General features: G+C 39.5%; 1 protein-coding gene across 2 annotated transcripts in view; it reads left to right on the forward strand.

The window, feature by feature from the left end:
- Positions 1-6,896: 6,896 nt before the first annotated feature.
- Bx42 (Puff-specific protein Bx42) overlaps positions 6,897-16,848 on the forward strand; it is a 40,231-nt gene continuing 30,279 nt past the window's right edge. Inside the window, exon 1 of one of the 2 annotated variants that reach the window (XM_083111378.1) lies at positions 6,897-6,916. In XM_083111378.1, coding sequence (XP_082967504.1) covers positions 6,912-6,916 — 5 coding nt within the window. In that variant the 5' untranslated portion in view covers positions 6,897-6,911. Of the gene's footprint in view, positions 6,917-15,010; positions 15,061-16,848 lie in introns of those variants that run through there. The other variant, XM_083111380.1, reaches the window with a different exon arrangement.

A 16,848-nucleotide genomic window follows, 5' to 3' on the forward strand; every position in this document is an offset into this window, starting at 1 on the left:
GAATGCTTTTTTTAATATTGTATTATTTGATTCCTATAATAACAAGAATTAATTAAATCTCTTTTCTCTTAAAGGGTCAAAATTAATGACTTAACTGATAAAAAAAACCTAGAGCTGAACCGATACAAATACGATGACGATATTTTAAAGCGATACTGTAGAAACTAATACCAATAATTGAAAATTTCAATAATATACATGTGTTCCACTGCAATTACATGTATCAATTTAGCAGTCTTGCTTTAAATACAAGGTGACCAAAAAGTCATGCAACCGAGATGTTGAACATACGTAACTTTTGTACAAAAAGGGAGACAAAATTTACACTGGATATTAACTTTGTGTGTGTGGATATTTTTTAAACATTAAACAAGAAAATTATGTTCTACATGAACGTTCAGTATGCTGGAAAAGTTACTAAGGTGTACAAAAGTTTTTGTACGAAGTAAAAACAAAGCTGAATAAAAGACAGCTGTGGAGTCACTTGCAATACTTTTGGATGGGTATTTACCAAACTGATAAAAGAACAATAATTTTTTACATATCTTTTGCATTACAGATGATTTATGGAGTAAAAGCAGTATTTTATTCGTTTGTTCTTACTTCTTGAAAGTTGTTATGTATCCACCAAAGTACAATAACAATAAGACAAATATTACAAATTGAAGTCACATGCACAGAAAATATGGACAGATTTTTAGAAAACCTATACCATCTGACCATGGAAGACAAGATTTAACTCAAGAGTAGGGAAGGGAATCTTAGGTGCTAAAAAAGAGCAATTTAGTACTTTATAAACTCAATTTTAGGACTTATAGGTGCTTGTAATAAAGTAATAAGCAGGCGCGTCATCTGATAATGTTCACATGAGCACATGAATACTCATGTGTATGTTTTAAATTATGTACATATTAAATGCACACCCATATTATTTCTTCGAAAAAATACTTTTTGATGTTGGAGTATATACACACAATTTATTCTGACACGACGTCTTTCACGTCTGATAACTTTTTTAGATAGTTGGTAACACTGACTCCCACGGTGTTCCACGGATTGCGTTGAACACAATTGCTGTGCGTGTTGCATCAAACTGGCAGCTAAGGGCCTGTTGGCTACTATACCCCGAAAATGTTCACTGCGCTGTGCGAACATTGCGGTGCGAACCCTGATCCAAGCGGCAATACTTCTTACATTCGGCACCAGGGTGCAGCATATACAAGTCTTGTGTAGGGGGACTCGAAAAGATCAGCGCTACATAGTTGCAACCTTTAGTGAGAAGTTGCTAAACCTGGCGGATTTTAAATTCCAGTGGGTGCTAAAATTCACGGAATATTGACGAGTGACTTTTCTTTAGAAACTAGTCTGCAGGAGTTACATAATATCTTTCACAGTTTATATGATTTGCGCATGTGCATCTAAGGGCAATTCAGACTGTGCAACTTTTTTTTAGTAATCAACGTTTTTCATGCCAAGGAAATAACTCTCACCAACTTAAATTGCAAAGGAAAGTTCCGACTACATTTACATCAATTCAACGTGCATTTTTCTGGTATCTATACTCAGAATAGTATGGGGTCATATGGCCTAAATAGTTGTTACTGAAAAAGTTATCAATTGATATTAGTAAATCATTTTACTATTCTCTACGTTATTAGAATATGCTTATTGTAAAGAACAAAACATAACTTTCAGAAAACTACAGCTGTACTGTTGCTATACATATATTTTCTTTTTTGAAGTTAGAAAGTTGAAATAATATATGCATTTAAATTATCACAATTGAAATTAAATGCATTTTTTGTGCATATAAATGCACATGCATTGAATAAACCTGGTGTAAGTTGTTCCCCACAGCATTTTTCACCAGCAAATTTGATTCAGCAATTTTTAGCGCATGTTGAAGATTTAGCAACTTCTGCGTTTCAATTGTTGGCAACACTGCTGCTGTGGTAGAACTGCAAGGGGACACATTTGTTTTGGAAAAATCAAGTACCGTTAGTTTTTCAGGGCAACAAAAAAGCCTATGCTCTTTGGCGGCAACGGGTAAAAGGCGGTTAGTGTTGATGTGGAGAGCAAGATATCTATTGACAAGCGGTTGGGTGAATTTATGTGCACTGGCTTTCAGACGTGCGTGCGTGTTGTGCTGTGTGTGTGTAGTGTTGTGTTTGTACACTATGAATACTGTTAGGAGTTTGAAAGAAAAGTCATTTTTGCGATTGAGTGAAGCAGAACGAACTCGAGTAAAAAGGATGGGCCTTCACCAGCCGGATCTCTACATTGTATAAGAGGTAAGTACTCCCAAACGAGTTATTAAAAGAACATTCAAAAATTACTGCTACACAAAGTACAATTGGTTATGTGGGTGCAACGTTGTAAACACACAATTTTGTTTTCCTTGTTTATTGTTTGGAAGTGACAATTCATGGACAAACACAGGACACATCCTGGGCGTTTGTTACCATTTGCACATGCGACTCGCTTAAAAAAGACTGCATCTGGATTGGAACGATTTGTTTCGTGCAATGTATAAGATCAAGGATGGTAAATGTTTGATTGATTGATTTGGTGCTTTCAGTCAACTTTATGCACAGTAAGGCTAATCGGGACTGGACCTACAGTTTTACAGTTTAAAGTTGGATCCAAACCACTATGTGCGTCCACTAGATATCGAACCCAGGCCAGGACCTCTTAATTATATGGTGACGACATTACCGCTACGCGATGTCCTCGCCTGGAGAGGCAGGCGCTTTTTTTTTTTGTTACTGTCCATGTATTAATTTCTTGTATCACCGTTGCATATCTTTGACATTAGCCAGAAGTGTCAGTAAAGTAATGTAAAATCAGGAAACGAAAATCAAAGTACATCCAGTGTTCAAATTAAAATTTTTAATTTAACTCCTGACCAGGTAAAGAATTTTCCTCTTAAATATTCTCGATCATATTTTGCTATTGCTAAGAATTTGACGTAATCATTTCTTTCAACTTCAAGTAAATATTACATTAATATCAGCATATAAATTGTCAGTTTCTGTACTGAATTTTACATTAAAATTAATACTGTTGTTGGTTTGCAAATTACAATATGTATTTGATGAGAAAATATTTACTGATTAATTTGCCTTCCTCTAAGAAAAATAATTCTGATATGAAATAGAAGTCCACTGAGACGAGATCTGTGATTACTGAACTCTTGTACATTAATTGGAAAATTTGTGTTATTTACTTTGAACCATCAGTCCGTATGTTTTAGGTACAAATCTCAAAATTTGAAAAGGGGAGCTGATATGACTTTTCTCCTCAGCATTTTTTTCAATTTGAACACTTGATATACAGACATATACATATTTCATTATTTACGTTAAACTACGAACACACACACACACACATATAATTGTTTTACAAAACTGATTGGTACTCACTTTGTAATTCGCCCACAGTTCCATGCATTTTAGATGGTATGATGTTCCTTTGTGTTCCTTGATTTTTTCACATGCTTTCTTCCAGTTGCGCATCCCTATTTTCCTGAAATTTGGTTCTGCATATCCTGAATCTGTGCCAAATTTACGGCATGGAAAACAAAAGCATGTGTCAAGTTCCACACTATATTCTAGCCATGGCGCAGATGCAAACCAGTGTTTTTGAAATGACCGCTTTCGCTTTCCGAACGTAGTATTTGGATAGTTTTGCAAAAGTGGTTGCCTAGGATTATCTACCCCAAGATCAGTAATTGTTTTCACATTAGTACATTCACTTGTTTTGTCTAACTTTGGAACGTCAGAACTTGGACCAACACCCTCTTCATTGCCGTCATCTTCCACATGTTTTGAGATAGTTTTAAAATATCCGGTTATGATAAATTTATCCATTCAAGATGGAAATGCACAACAACGCTAGAACTCTTCCCACACACAAACAAATACACAGTGACCGTAGGAACCCGATAGCAGACCTTCCTCGCAAGCAAGAACACAAAGCTAATCTAATCTGTGGCTCTGAAGCTGAAGCATACAGCAATTTTAAATCTCAGAACAATGTCAGTACTGGAGAACTCTCTCCATAGCCTATGTCGCTCGACCGACCACCTACTGTTGACCACTCGGCCACGGCGGAGTCTTTGATTCCATCTGTATTGGAAGGGTCATTTGCAACAAAAGGGTCGGATCTCTGGTTTCCAGGAACTTAGGGCAAGGGTAATAACCTCTAAGCAGTCAGATTTTATGACCTTGGTTATAATCTGGTAAGCAAGGAAAGGGTGGAATTTTGCTGTCCTACATTTGCTTCAGAAGATTTTCTTCGGAACAGTGTTTCCAACTCTGCTACAAATTTACCAGAAAATAATATGTAGTATTAATAAAGATAATTTTTAATCGATCAAAATTTTGTTTGCGGGGGCCAGAGTTACAACTGCCGGGGCCAAAGCCCCCCAGGCCCCCCCCCCTAACGACGTCCCTGATTTTTTCCCCAGGAGGAGCAAAAAACACTCCTTCAGTCTGAAGTTACTGCAACGCTTTTATAATAAATACTAAAAATTACTGTGACTGAAATTAAATTATATGCGTGTAACATATAATTTTTGGTTTACATTCAATTTCCATGGGGGGGCGGCCCCCTTTTCCCCTTCCGGACGTCCATGCCGACTAATCAGAACTGGTCCTACATTTATTAAAGGGAAATGGCAACTAATGGCATGTGCATACTGGAAATCGAACCTGAGACCCTTTCATTGATAAGTGACAGGTTTGTTCAAATTTGGGGCTGGTCGACCAGCACACGCTTTTTTTTCAGTGGACAAGGAAGTTTGTTTACGTTAATTATGTGCATTTCTACGCGGACAGCAAGGCCTACACTGCATCAAATGACATAACCTAGGTAAAGTCCATCCCTCGCTTCACTCGCAGCATCACTTAATACTTTCCAACAAGTATCCAAGCACTTCAAAAAACTAACGAACTTGAGACGATTGACACCGAGCGACAGCGAGTCACGTCTTCGCGCCATTCTTTCTCTTTCGCGAACCCGAAGTGTTTCCACCTTTAAGGAAAAACCCCTGAATGCATGCACGAGCTATTTTGGTAATGTATCTCCTTTATTTTAATTCATCGCATCTAATTCCAGCTTTTATCTGTTTCCACTCATCCATCTCTGCCACAATCTTGCATTTATTCCAAGGAGTTCGGTACAAAAATGACACAAAGAGAAGATTGAATATGTAATGTGTGCGCTTCAAACTTGAACCCCACACAGCAACACTGGAAGGGAGGAAGCAGCGAGAACGGAGCCTTGTCCCGCGGCTTCTGCGAGAGAACGAACTGCGCATGACCGTTGGGTGGAGACATAGGTTCTGCAATATCATCTTCCATGTATTTTGTCCTATACCCTCCTCGAGCTTCTGGTCCCGCACGAAGCTTTCACAATGGCACGAACTGTCCTGAGGGGGTTCAACTGAGGGTCTGTATCAGGGCGGCTGATTCGCGGTTTCTTCTTCTCAGCAAAGGTGTTCGCCGTGTTACGGGCACAAATACATGACTTATTGTGTAGAATTTTTAGCGAAATAATGTGAAAATGTAAAGACATTGTTTATTGTTCATTCTCGAAGTGATTATCGTATATTACTGGGGGTTCACTGATCCTGTGAGCTATAGGGCCAACCGCGCCTGCTTCTAATATTTACCAACTCATTACGTATATATTATCTAATCAATCAAGTGGTAACGGTAGGGTAAGCCGGAGACGGATTTCTTAAAATTTACAGGAGAAAAGACGAGAAAGTACTTACGGAATTGTGTTCTTGAGGACTTTCCGAAGCCGGAGGTATTGTTTTTTAGAATCGTGCTACGTTTCTTGCCCGTAAATAAGGTATTTTTCGTGAATCATGCATCTCCGTTGTGCGATAGCTCGTGCCGCCATTACCGTCGACTACGTGAATCAAATGTTCCGTGCGTTCGGTTATGTAACCCCCTCACAGTGTAGCAACCACGCGGTAGTTTTACAAGATGACGTGCGAGCGGGTTTTTTGTTCCAATTTAAGGTAACACTCTAGTTTACGTCCTTTCCCTAAGGAATACGTGTCATATATCGTTGGAAAGCTTATTTTATAAGGAATTGAACAACTTAAATCCCAAAGGTAGGAAAAATTTCCTGAAAGAGTAAATCGAGAAAAACCGATGTTGTCCGGATATGCGTAATTGAACATATTAAGGAATTTTTTAGATAATGAAGCACATATTTAGGGGTGAAATGAGTGCTAATGGAACCTAACCTAACAGGCCTAACCTAACCTCGTAGGCATACCTAGACCCCGTGAATGGATAGTGGGGTTATCGTGAAAAGAAAGTGTAAAAAGAAAAAGGTACTTACCCGAAGAGATGCCGGGTGCCGCACCACCATCGCGCACCGCGAGCGCAAAGAAGCAATCACCATGCAGATAAGGACGTAAAGTAGAGTTTAGCCTCGATTTTCGCTTAAAAACCTTTTGCGAATAGTTTGTGCGGCATTTATCGGCGCACCGCGAACGCAAAGAAGCAATCACCATGCAGATAAGGACGTAAAGTAGAGTTTAGCCTCAATTTTCGCTTGAAAACCTTTTGCGAATAGTTTGTGCGGCATTTATCGGCGCACCGCGAACGCAAAGAAGCAATCACCATGCAGATAAGGACGTAAAGTACAGTTTAGCCTCAATTTTCGCTTAAAAACCTTTTGTGAATAGTTTGTGCGGCATTTATCGGTTCATAAGTTTGGAAACACTGCACATCAGCTGACGATACTGCATATCAGCTGACGATCAACAACGTGAGTCAAGATTTGCCCGCCGAATTAGCAACGACCAATAAATGATTATAATGTTAAAAGTAACGCGTTTTTCATGGAAAAAAAGTTATCGCCAGCTTAAAAAATCTTCCGCACTGCATATGAGGTAAGTAGCAATGATTTTTATTTGAAAACAACCGAGTATTAAGTGTCTCCGGCTTACCCTACTGATACCTCAATCTCTGCAAGTACCCTATGACCATAGAAAACTGGGTAACACTGTCATATGGGCACAACGTATTTTCTCATTTTTACAGAAGAAACTACTTACGGAAATGAGTTTCTGTAGCATGTTGAAAGTTTGTGGAGGTGTTTTCTTTTGTCGTGGAATCTATCCCAGTCAACACACTAACGTTGCCACAACATTGTATGTATGTTGTATTTATGATGAATGTTGTATGTAGGGGAACAACGTTGTGATAACGTTGCATCAACGTTAAAAAAAAAAAAACATTCCACTGAATACGCTTTAGTTTGGATGGTCACCACCATGAGCGCCACAAGCGTCAGATCGGAGTGTTTTGTTTAATCTGAATTTGTATGAGCATTGACCACCAAACCTTATATTTCCTACAGCGTACACTAGATGGCAGTGCGACTCAAATTCAAAACAAACATAACTTTTAGTAACACAAATAAGGATAACTTCAATTGTAATTAGTGAAAAAATGTGTTTTATTATCCTTCAAAAGATGTGTGAATATTGAAGTTGTAAGGAAGATCAGAAAATGAAATATGTTGAATACAAGTGAAACTCCCATGATAAATATTTTTATCCCAGACTATATAATCAGGAGCTAAGTGCTACAAATACATCATGGCATCCGGGGAGGCCCAATCCCTGAGAATCAAGGTGGAAACCTAACGGTGACAACTGAAGCCCTGATTGTATAGGTAATCGTAAGTCGGTCTCTCTTGTGTCACGCATCGTGGGCCAATTATTCCAGGTGGAAGCCGTAAGTCTGGAACGGACAAACGGTACCAATTGTGCCTATACGGTGGTTAGGTGATTGCGAGGAACCTTTTTGGTTGAACACGTTGAGTGGAGCAGACATACGACTTGCAATATTTTTGAAACTGTTTTCCCTTACTACCTTCATCCTTCCTCTTCTTTGTCTTGGGCTCTACAATTAGTTTGGAATTTGGATTCGCTTCTTTGGATTGAGTTGTCAGTTGGTTTGAGTTTGTGCCTCTTTTCCCATAGGATTTGCGTTTGTTCTATTGGATCATATAAACAACTCACGGTTGTGGTCTTCTGATATGCATCATGGTCTTCCTGCAACGCTGCTACGACAGCGAGAAGGGGTGAAAACCTTCACCGGAGGTACTAAACGGACTGACGGTCCAAACTCCGAGACGATGCTCGATTCACGAAGTACCAATGATCCAATGCAAACGTCCAGCTATTCCACAAAACACCGACGTCGCAATTCCTATGAAGGATTACCTCTACCTCAACGTCAACGATCTAGATCACCAATTAAACGAGATACAGGAAATACAGCTCATGCAACCCAACTAAAATCCAAACAACAGGATAATAGCTTATACAACTTCCTGCTCACCAATTACGACACCAAATTCAACACAGCAAAACATGTGTTCCAACAAACATCTAAGTATGTACCAAGGGCACAAATTGCACAAATACTGTTCACCCGTAATGGCATCATATTGAAATCACCAGATCCAGACTTTGCAAAACTAATTAGAAACAAAGCTTCTTTTGAAATTTATGGAGCCAAAGCAAACATCCAAACACTGAATGCTTCCACTCAAAAACAACCACCACCACCACATAAATCCCCACTACTATCAGTAGTCATCAGGGGTGTAGAACCTGTCTTAACAGACGAGGAGATCTTTGAGGAACTGGAATGCGAAGGTGTACAAATCCGCAAATGTATCCGTATTCGCAATAACAACGGACCCACATACATGGTGCGGGTCCTAACAGACTCACAAAATGCTGTAGACACACTACTACACAGTGGAGCATACATATACAGACGCAGGTACAAAGTTGAACCATCCCGTTCTCAACAACCTCTTCCATTGCGGTGCGAAAAATGCCAACAATATAACAAGCACACTACCGCTGCATGTCCAAACCGAGATAAATGCGGATACTGTTCAGGACCCCATTCAACCAAAGAATGTCAAAACCAAACTGCTCCACCAAAATGTGTCACATGTACGGAAAACCATCCTACATACAGCTACAAATGCAAAGCCAAGCCAGAAGCAATACCTGAACACCCCGACCTAACAGTCCCCCTGCGCACCAATGACACTGCTACGGAACCTGACAACTCACTACGACATCCTGTAACAGTGGAAGATCTAATACGTTTCTTCACACTGACTCTCCAAAATGTGCACCCATTTTTAAGAACGCACATATTAACCCAAGTAACGGCATCGGCAAAAACCATTTTCAACTTGCAACTCCATGCAACATACTCTGGTCCTCACGTGCATTTCCACATATCCCACTTGGAAACTGCGGTTTAAGGTTTTGAATATGGCAGTACGGAATATGTATAATTTTCTATTTTTAAATATCCGATCCGTTTCTAAACGAAAAGCTTTATTGCAACACCTGCTCTTGGAAGAATCTGTTCACTGCTTTGCGCTAAACGAAACCTATCTTGCTCCAAAAATGATCTGTCATATTCCACCATACAACATCTTACGCCACGATGGCCCGCCGGGCTTAAGAGTAAACGGCGGCACAGCAATTGGAGTAGATAGAAAATTACCATATCGAACAGTTACTTTCCCACCACACTTCCACTTGCCAGAATATACTGCTAGTACAATCTACTTTCCATCCCGGGTCGTTACATTTGCTACCATCTATGTAAGACCAGGGGAGACTATTCCATACCAATTCTTTCAACATATCCAAACCCTTAGCAAACATTATATCATAGCAGCGGACATCAATTATCATAGCCGAACCATGCAAGACAAAACAAACTTTTTACAATTTCTGGACCAAAACACTACAGCAGAATTCCATGTACTGCCCAGAGCCACACGTCCCATAAGTAACACTACCCCTGACGTTGTTATAACATCAACATCTCTAAGTACCTGCTTGAACATATCTGTGCTGGATTCCATCGGCAGTGACCATGACCCAGTGAAAATTACCTTAAATCTTGGTAACCGCAATACGAGCAGTACAATACAACCTCGAAAAATCTGGTGTTACAACAAAGCGAACTGGGAGGCATATAGTGAAAAGCTACAGAATGCTTTTTCTCACCCGCATCCAGAACCAAACAATTCAGAGGAACTCGATACGGCGGTGGAACATCTTACTGCTCAGATTACCAGTGCGGCAACCACTAACATACCTACGACCACTCTCAATAGTTACAAACCAAAGCTACCTCCGCAATATCTTCACCTAATCACAGCATCACGACGAGCATACAGGGACTATCTCCAGACCAGAAATCCTGAATCCCTTAACTTACACCGTCAATGGCTGCGTACAGTTCATAACTATATAAAAGCTTATAAACAACGTCGATGGATTGAAACGTGCAACCAATTGAGTGACGAAAGTCATCCCACAAAATACTGGAAACGTTTCAAGGTGCTCACTGGACAATCCAGTAGTACTCCTTATCCGATAACAATCAAGGACGCAGCTCTAAACACAGACACTGAAAAAGCTTATGCCTTCGCAAATGCCTTGCAAGACACTTTCACTCCGACACCGCAACTAGCTCCAAATCTCCGCCTCCAGACCAAAATTGACAGAGTCACAAACCCCAATAACAGGCAACTGCAACCCAGTAATACGCACACTATTGATCCTACAAATGCTCTAACTGTTCCTATCACAACAGACGATATTATCAATACTGTGCGTAGGAAGAGAAACACTGCTCCCGGATTGGACAATATCACATACGTATTGATTAAACAGGCCCCGCTTGCATTGCTGTCCTTTCTGGCCATTATCTACAATTTTATCCTCCGCACAGGACACTACCCGACAGACTGGAAGATTTCAAAGGTTCTAATGTTCCCAAAACCAAACAAAGATAGTACCAACCCAACAAACTATCGACCTATTCAGCTCACATCAACCTTTAGCAAAATATTCGAACGCATCATTGTTCGACGCATACACTTGCACTTACAAGCACACAGTTTACTTCCGTCGCACCAAGCAGGCTTTAGACCTCAACACAGTGTCCTTGATAATTTATTAAAACTAACGACTCGCATCACAAATCATTTCAACACATCCAAACCATCCTGCCTAGTACTATTCGACCTGGAGAAAGCATTTGACAAAGTATGGCATACTGGACTCATTTACAAGCTCCATAAATTCCAACTACCGCTTTGCTATGTCAGATTAGTACACAGCTTTCTAACAAATAGGGTCGCTTATGTCACTGTAAATGGAGCGATGTCATACCCCATTTTCCCTTACTCTGGCGTTCCACAGGGTGCTGCTTTATCACCATTACTCTACATACTATACGTTGCCGATATGCCAAAACCCCCACAAGTTTCTATCTACCAATTCGCTGACGACACCGCATTTCTCGCCTGTTGTTCAACCATCCAAGCTATAAACAAAACTCTCCAACCAGCTATAAACTCCTTCCAAAGATGGTGTGACACATGGCGTCTCACAATTAATGCTCTCAAAACACAAGCATTGGTGTTTCTGCAGACAGGCTGTCGCTCGAAGATCCAAAGGAACCCAACATTATTAAACATCAAAATACGGGGAACTCCAATTCTGCCTGCCACCACTGCAAAATATCTGGGAGTCATATTTGACTCCAAGCTAACCTGGAAACCTCAATTGCTCAACATCGTCCAAAAAGCTACAAATCGTCTGAGCTTGCTCAAACGGCTAATTGGAACATCCTGGGGACTCAACTCCCAGGTTGTCCTACATACCTACAAGGCTTTCCTTCGACCAGCAATTACTTACGGCCACACTGCATGGATATCAGCCCCAGACTCATTCTATCACAAACTACAAGTTCTGGAAAGACATGCTCTTCGTTTGGCCTTCAGAGTAGTCCTACCAAGTCCTACACGACTACTGTACGAGCGAATAACCTTTCCCGAAATCACAACCCACATCGAAGCCATCCGTCACAAATATATAACTGGTCGAATGAACTCGCACCATCCACAACTTCTTAGCACAATGTACGAAGATGCTCTACACGACTGCCTTCCCACATACCACTGCACACCATTACAGCATCTCTTAACCATGTACACCTTCCTGATAGATCCACAGCATCCTGACTACCAGCTGTATAATATCCATCATCCTCCGGAACTACGGCACGTGATATATCCAACACATGCCGCACCATAGCAAATTATTACTTTCCTAACAGAAGTAATTTTCCCACTACTGCATAAATAAGATCTAAGTGAACTACCCTCAGAATAAGTAAATATGTACCACTTCATTACTGAAAACACTTAGACCATCACCTTGCAAGGGAAAACATTTATGGAAACAATTCACTTACCAAAGAGAAGGTGTACCCTTCTAAATGGAAAACGAGGACAAAAAAAAAAAAAAAAAAAAAAAAAAAAAAAAAAAAAAAAAAAAAAAAAAGCTACAAATAGTGCACTTAGCCTATCTCTTATTATATATTTAAAAGTATCTAGCACGTACCGAAGAGAGGGACATAACCCTCTAAACGGATGAACTATTAAAAAAAAAAAAAAAGCTACAAAAAGACATCTCTCTCTCTCTGGATTGGTTGGTCCCCCTTGACGCATTCACTGTGGGTTTGGTTTCAGCACGTTTGGAACGGACGGCTGTAGGAAATCAAATCCTATACAGTGGTTTGGTGCACTCGAGGTGCCTTTGGCAGAACGCCTTGCTACGAAGGGACAGACAACCGTTACTGCTAGCTTTGGAGCAAACTGTGTTCACAAATCACGTTTGCAATCACTGGTGTGAACTTTGCTTATTTTGAAACAAACCGTGCTCAATTCTCGTTTGCAGCACTTTGTACTTTGCTTATTTTGAAGCAAACTGTGCTACAATCCACGTTTGCAGCACTTTGTTCTTTACTTATTTTGCACTCTGTGTTTATATACTCTGTCCCAGAGCAAGCGAAAGGAAAACAAATCTCTGCGCAAGTTGTGACGCGAGACGGCTCTACCAATGAACATGTGAGAGGAAATGGGATTGCGTGGAGGGAGGAAATCGACTGCAGTTACCAGCCTTCGCAGCAGCATGTACGTACTGCTTCGCTCTGCCCACTTGATTACCTCCCTCCCCTTCTCTGCCGCTATGCGCGGCTTCTCTAGAGATAAACTGGACAGAGTGTAAATGTCAACCTTTCTTCCACGTTACACTCTGGGCTGTATTTTGCAGAGGCTCTGTTGTCTGTACTCACATCCTGTATAATCCCACCTACTTTTGTTATCTGCCCATGTGTGTTAGTGCTCTTGTTTCATCTATTTCATCTTTTCACAATTCATCTTCGCGATTAGCGAAAAGTGGAAGAAACTCGAAGTCAAATAAAACAAATCAATCATATCAATTAATCTAAGCTGCTTCGTTCAGCTAATTAATTCCTTCTTACTTGAAAGGGATAAGACAAAATATCCACTTACAAAGCGAAGTATACGGTGAGCAGTTGAAAGGAATGAGCAGGGAGACACAACGAAGGGAAGGAACTCTTCAACGAGAGAAATAAGGAAGGTATATCAAAACTGACACAGGGAAAAAGCGGCTTTACAACAGGTGACGACATGGAGACACTTCCTGCTGTTTCGTAGATTGTAGAGGATAGAGGAAAATGTAATCAGAAGTTTGGGGAACAGATTACCCGTTCGAGCGCATGTATGTGTGTGAAAGCGACGGAAAGGGGGTGGTAATAGGAGCATAGGCGAATGGTGAAAAAAAAAATAAGACATACCTACAACAGCAAAGAGAAAAGGCGAAAGAAATGCAGGAGAGGGCGAGAGAATACATGTTTCTGACAATCATAAATTTTATATCTGCCCACCCTAATTTATCAATATTTTGCTCCTGCCCAAATATTCTGGCACCGCCCCTGTAACCATGCTACCTGGCCCTAATGTTGAAGAAACTGGAACCACAATTTAAAACGCAGCAGTTATATTGGTGCCACATCATTCTGCTTACTCCTACCCCAGGGGAAAGGGCATAAAGCTTCAATGTTTTGAAAGAGCTTCCAAAGATTGCAGGATACATTAAGTTATCTGCACAATGCCTCAAGTATTCAAATGTATGCTGAATTTCAAAAAACTTATTTGTGGACATACATTTTCCAGGGGGGACTATCGCCACCCCTTGCCCTATTCTGGACGTCCATGCAGATTGGCAGATAATTTTAGTGGATAACCGGCTTGATTTTTTTTTAAAGAGAACATATCAAATTTAAAAATACTTTTCTGCTTAAATTCCTTTATTTTTTCCATTTTCAGGTGAAGTTACTTGGTGACAAGCCAGCATTCTCCAATAATGTTGAATTAAGGTACATGAAGTGGTTCTGAAAAAAAGAGAAAGGTATTTCGCATCAAAAAGAATATTCTCTTTGTTTCGCATGAGATAGTGTAACTCAAAATAAATTAGATGAACAACGGTAAATTAAATTGCATTCTTTTTTTCTCGCTAACCTAAGATTCTTTTAACTGGGCAAAACGCAATGGGAACGCACCTCTTAAATTTTGTTTTCCCCTTTATTTAGAATTGTCCTGCAAACGACAAATTATTCGTGAATTTAGTTACAACAAATAACAGTTACTAATGGAAAGTATTCAACATTGAGATAATTAAACACGGCGCGCACTGAGCTTCGTTTTTAGGAATGCAAGTACAGGCTCTTTAACTGGTTCCTTTCCAAATAAGTTACCACAATACGTAACTTCAGAGAGAGTTTATGATCCGGCAACAGCATTGCCATCAAATCCGCCAAACAGTTAGGAAACTTACAGCAATGAGAGGTTGGTCGAACTGGATACGACAATAGTTAAAGTACGCTAGTAGAAATAGAAAGGTCCAAGGGGTTTTGGAAATTATGAAAACTTCGTGTAATTTAAATTTTTAAACCTAAATACGAAATAAGATGAAGTTTTCTTTAAAAAATATATATATTCTGAAGCTTGATTTGGGTATTTTTAATAATTCCAAGTGATGACATCATATGGCTACACTGAATGAGAGAAATGTTAATGTACCAAGAAAATGGTGTCCCTAGCTAGGTAGGTGGCTTCAAATTTTATATTTAATTACGTGCGAGATTCGAGAATTTTCTTGGTAGGGTTTATTTTCCAGAAGGAAACGGGCATTCTTTGAATTGTATCAAATATGTAAATTCTCCAATAAATTCCCACGATTTTGTTTTGCTTGTTTCCTATGAAAGATATTTTAGTTGTATAATGTTAATTTTTTTTAAAGAATATTTGTTGACATCTACATATCAAATTATCATGGAAAGCAGTTCTTATCTCTTTACATTGCTCAATATCAGTTATAATAAAGCTCAACATGTAGTGATCGCTGAATGTTTAGGTTGTTTGTCTTGTGTATGGAAGAAGAAGAAGGTGAGACACATTTAATCTTTCCATTCAGTGGCGACGATAAGGGGGGCAGTCGGGCCCAAGTTCCTTTTGTTTTATTGCGATGTCATCATGCTACGAATGCAATTTTTACATGGTTCGATTTCGATTTATGTCTGTTAATACATACTGCGGAGTTTTAGCGATGACTTAATATTTTGTTCAATATATGCTATCGTGGTTAGGCAGGTTAGGTGTGGTTCCCATAGCATTAAAATAAAGTCCCTAAATGCATTCTACTGAGGTTCCGATTTACTTCTACATTCATTCCCACGGTTCTACGATATTGACTGTCGATGGAGAATATCTTGTCCATGAGGAGTGCATAGGGTAATTTTCAAGTTGTTTTTTTTCAACATAAATAACATTTTTTCGAGTCCAAACAGCGCTCATTACTTTCAGGAAGGGTCAAATTTCGTGTGACAATGATTTCCAAAATTCTACTATAATTAGTCTTTGTGCTAGGAGAAATCATAAAACAATCGGAACCGTTACCCTTTATTCAAACACAACACAAAAACAGCATGATAAAAGTGACACAAGAAATGGTCCTGTGGTTTGACTTCTTCCAAGAGTCATCATCTGTGGCTGAAATTTGTGATTGCACACAGTGTGCAACATCATGGGGTCATTCCATGCCAAACCACCCAATGGTGGTTGCATGACCATTTTAGAAAAAAAAATCATCGGTAAATGTCTGTTATATCGGAGAGACATAAAAATCGGATATTTTGTGTTTCGGATGGTTCATACTTACCAATTGTGTATTGCGGAACATAGTTGGAGGTGCCATTTTGCTTTTTACATGAAAATAACTTCGATTTTTCACATTACGAGTAATTCTTTTGCTTCCTTTCTTCCGTTGCGGAACCCACAATATGGCACGCACAGCTGTAGATTATCGTGTGTCGTGCTTGTGTTTTGTCGATTTGGAGTGGGTGTGCAGTGTTTCCAACGTTCTTAACCAAAAAATACCTACTTTCGTGTTCATTATGTTATCACAAACCATTGACGGATAGCCCCAAAAACTATTCACGATATCCCCAGGAACCATTGACGGATAGCCCAAAAAACCATTCACGAAAGTCCCAAAATAGGCAGAAGCAACATAGATACTCGCAAAACGTAAGTTTTTAATATAGCTATTTTTAATAATTAAACATCACAGCGTCATCAGCAAACTCAAATCCACGCTGAAATTCTCCTGACAACATTTGCAGAGAATAAACTTACAAAAAGATCAACAGCCCAAACTGGAGATAATGAATCAAAAAAAATAATTAAAGTTTCTACAATTAGTTGATAAAAATAATGCAAAAAAGTTTTCCTGAAGACATTTTCTATTCTTTGAAATTAAGTTGTGATCAACATTTGACATGGCTCATCACAGAAGTGATCTAAGTGTCGCTTATTCCTCAGATTAATACATCT

This window comes from Lepisma saccharinum, chromosome 25 (assembly GCF_977018435.1).
Source record: "Lepisma saccharinum chromosome 25, izLepSacc3.1, whole genome shotgun sequence".
Taxonomy (NCBI): Eukaryota; Metazoa; Arthropoda; class Insecta; order Zygentoma; family Lepismatidae; genus Lepisma; species Lepisma saccharinum.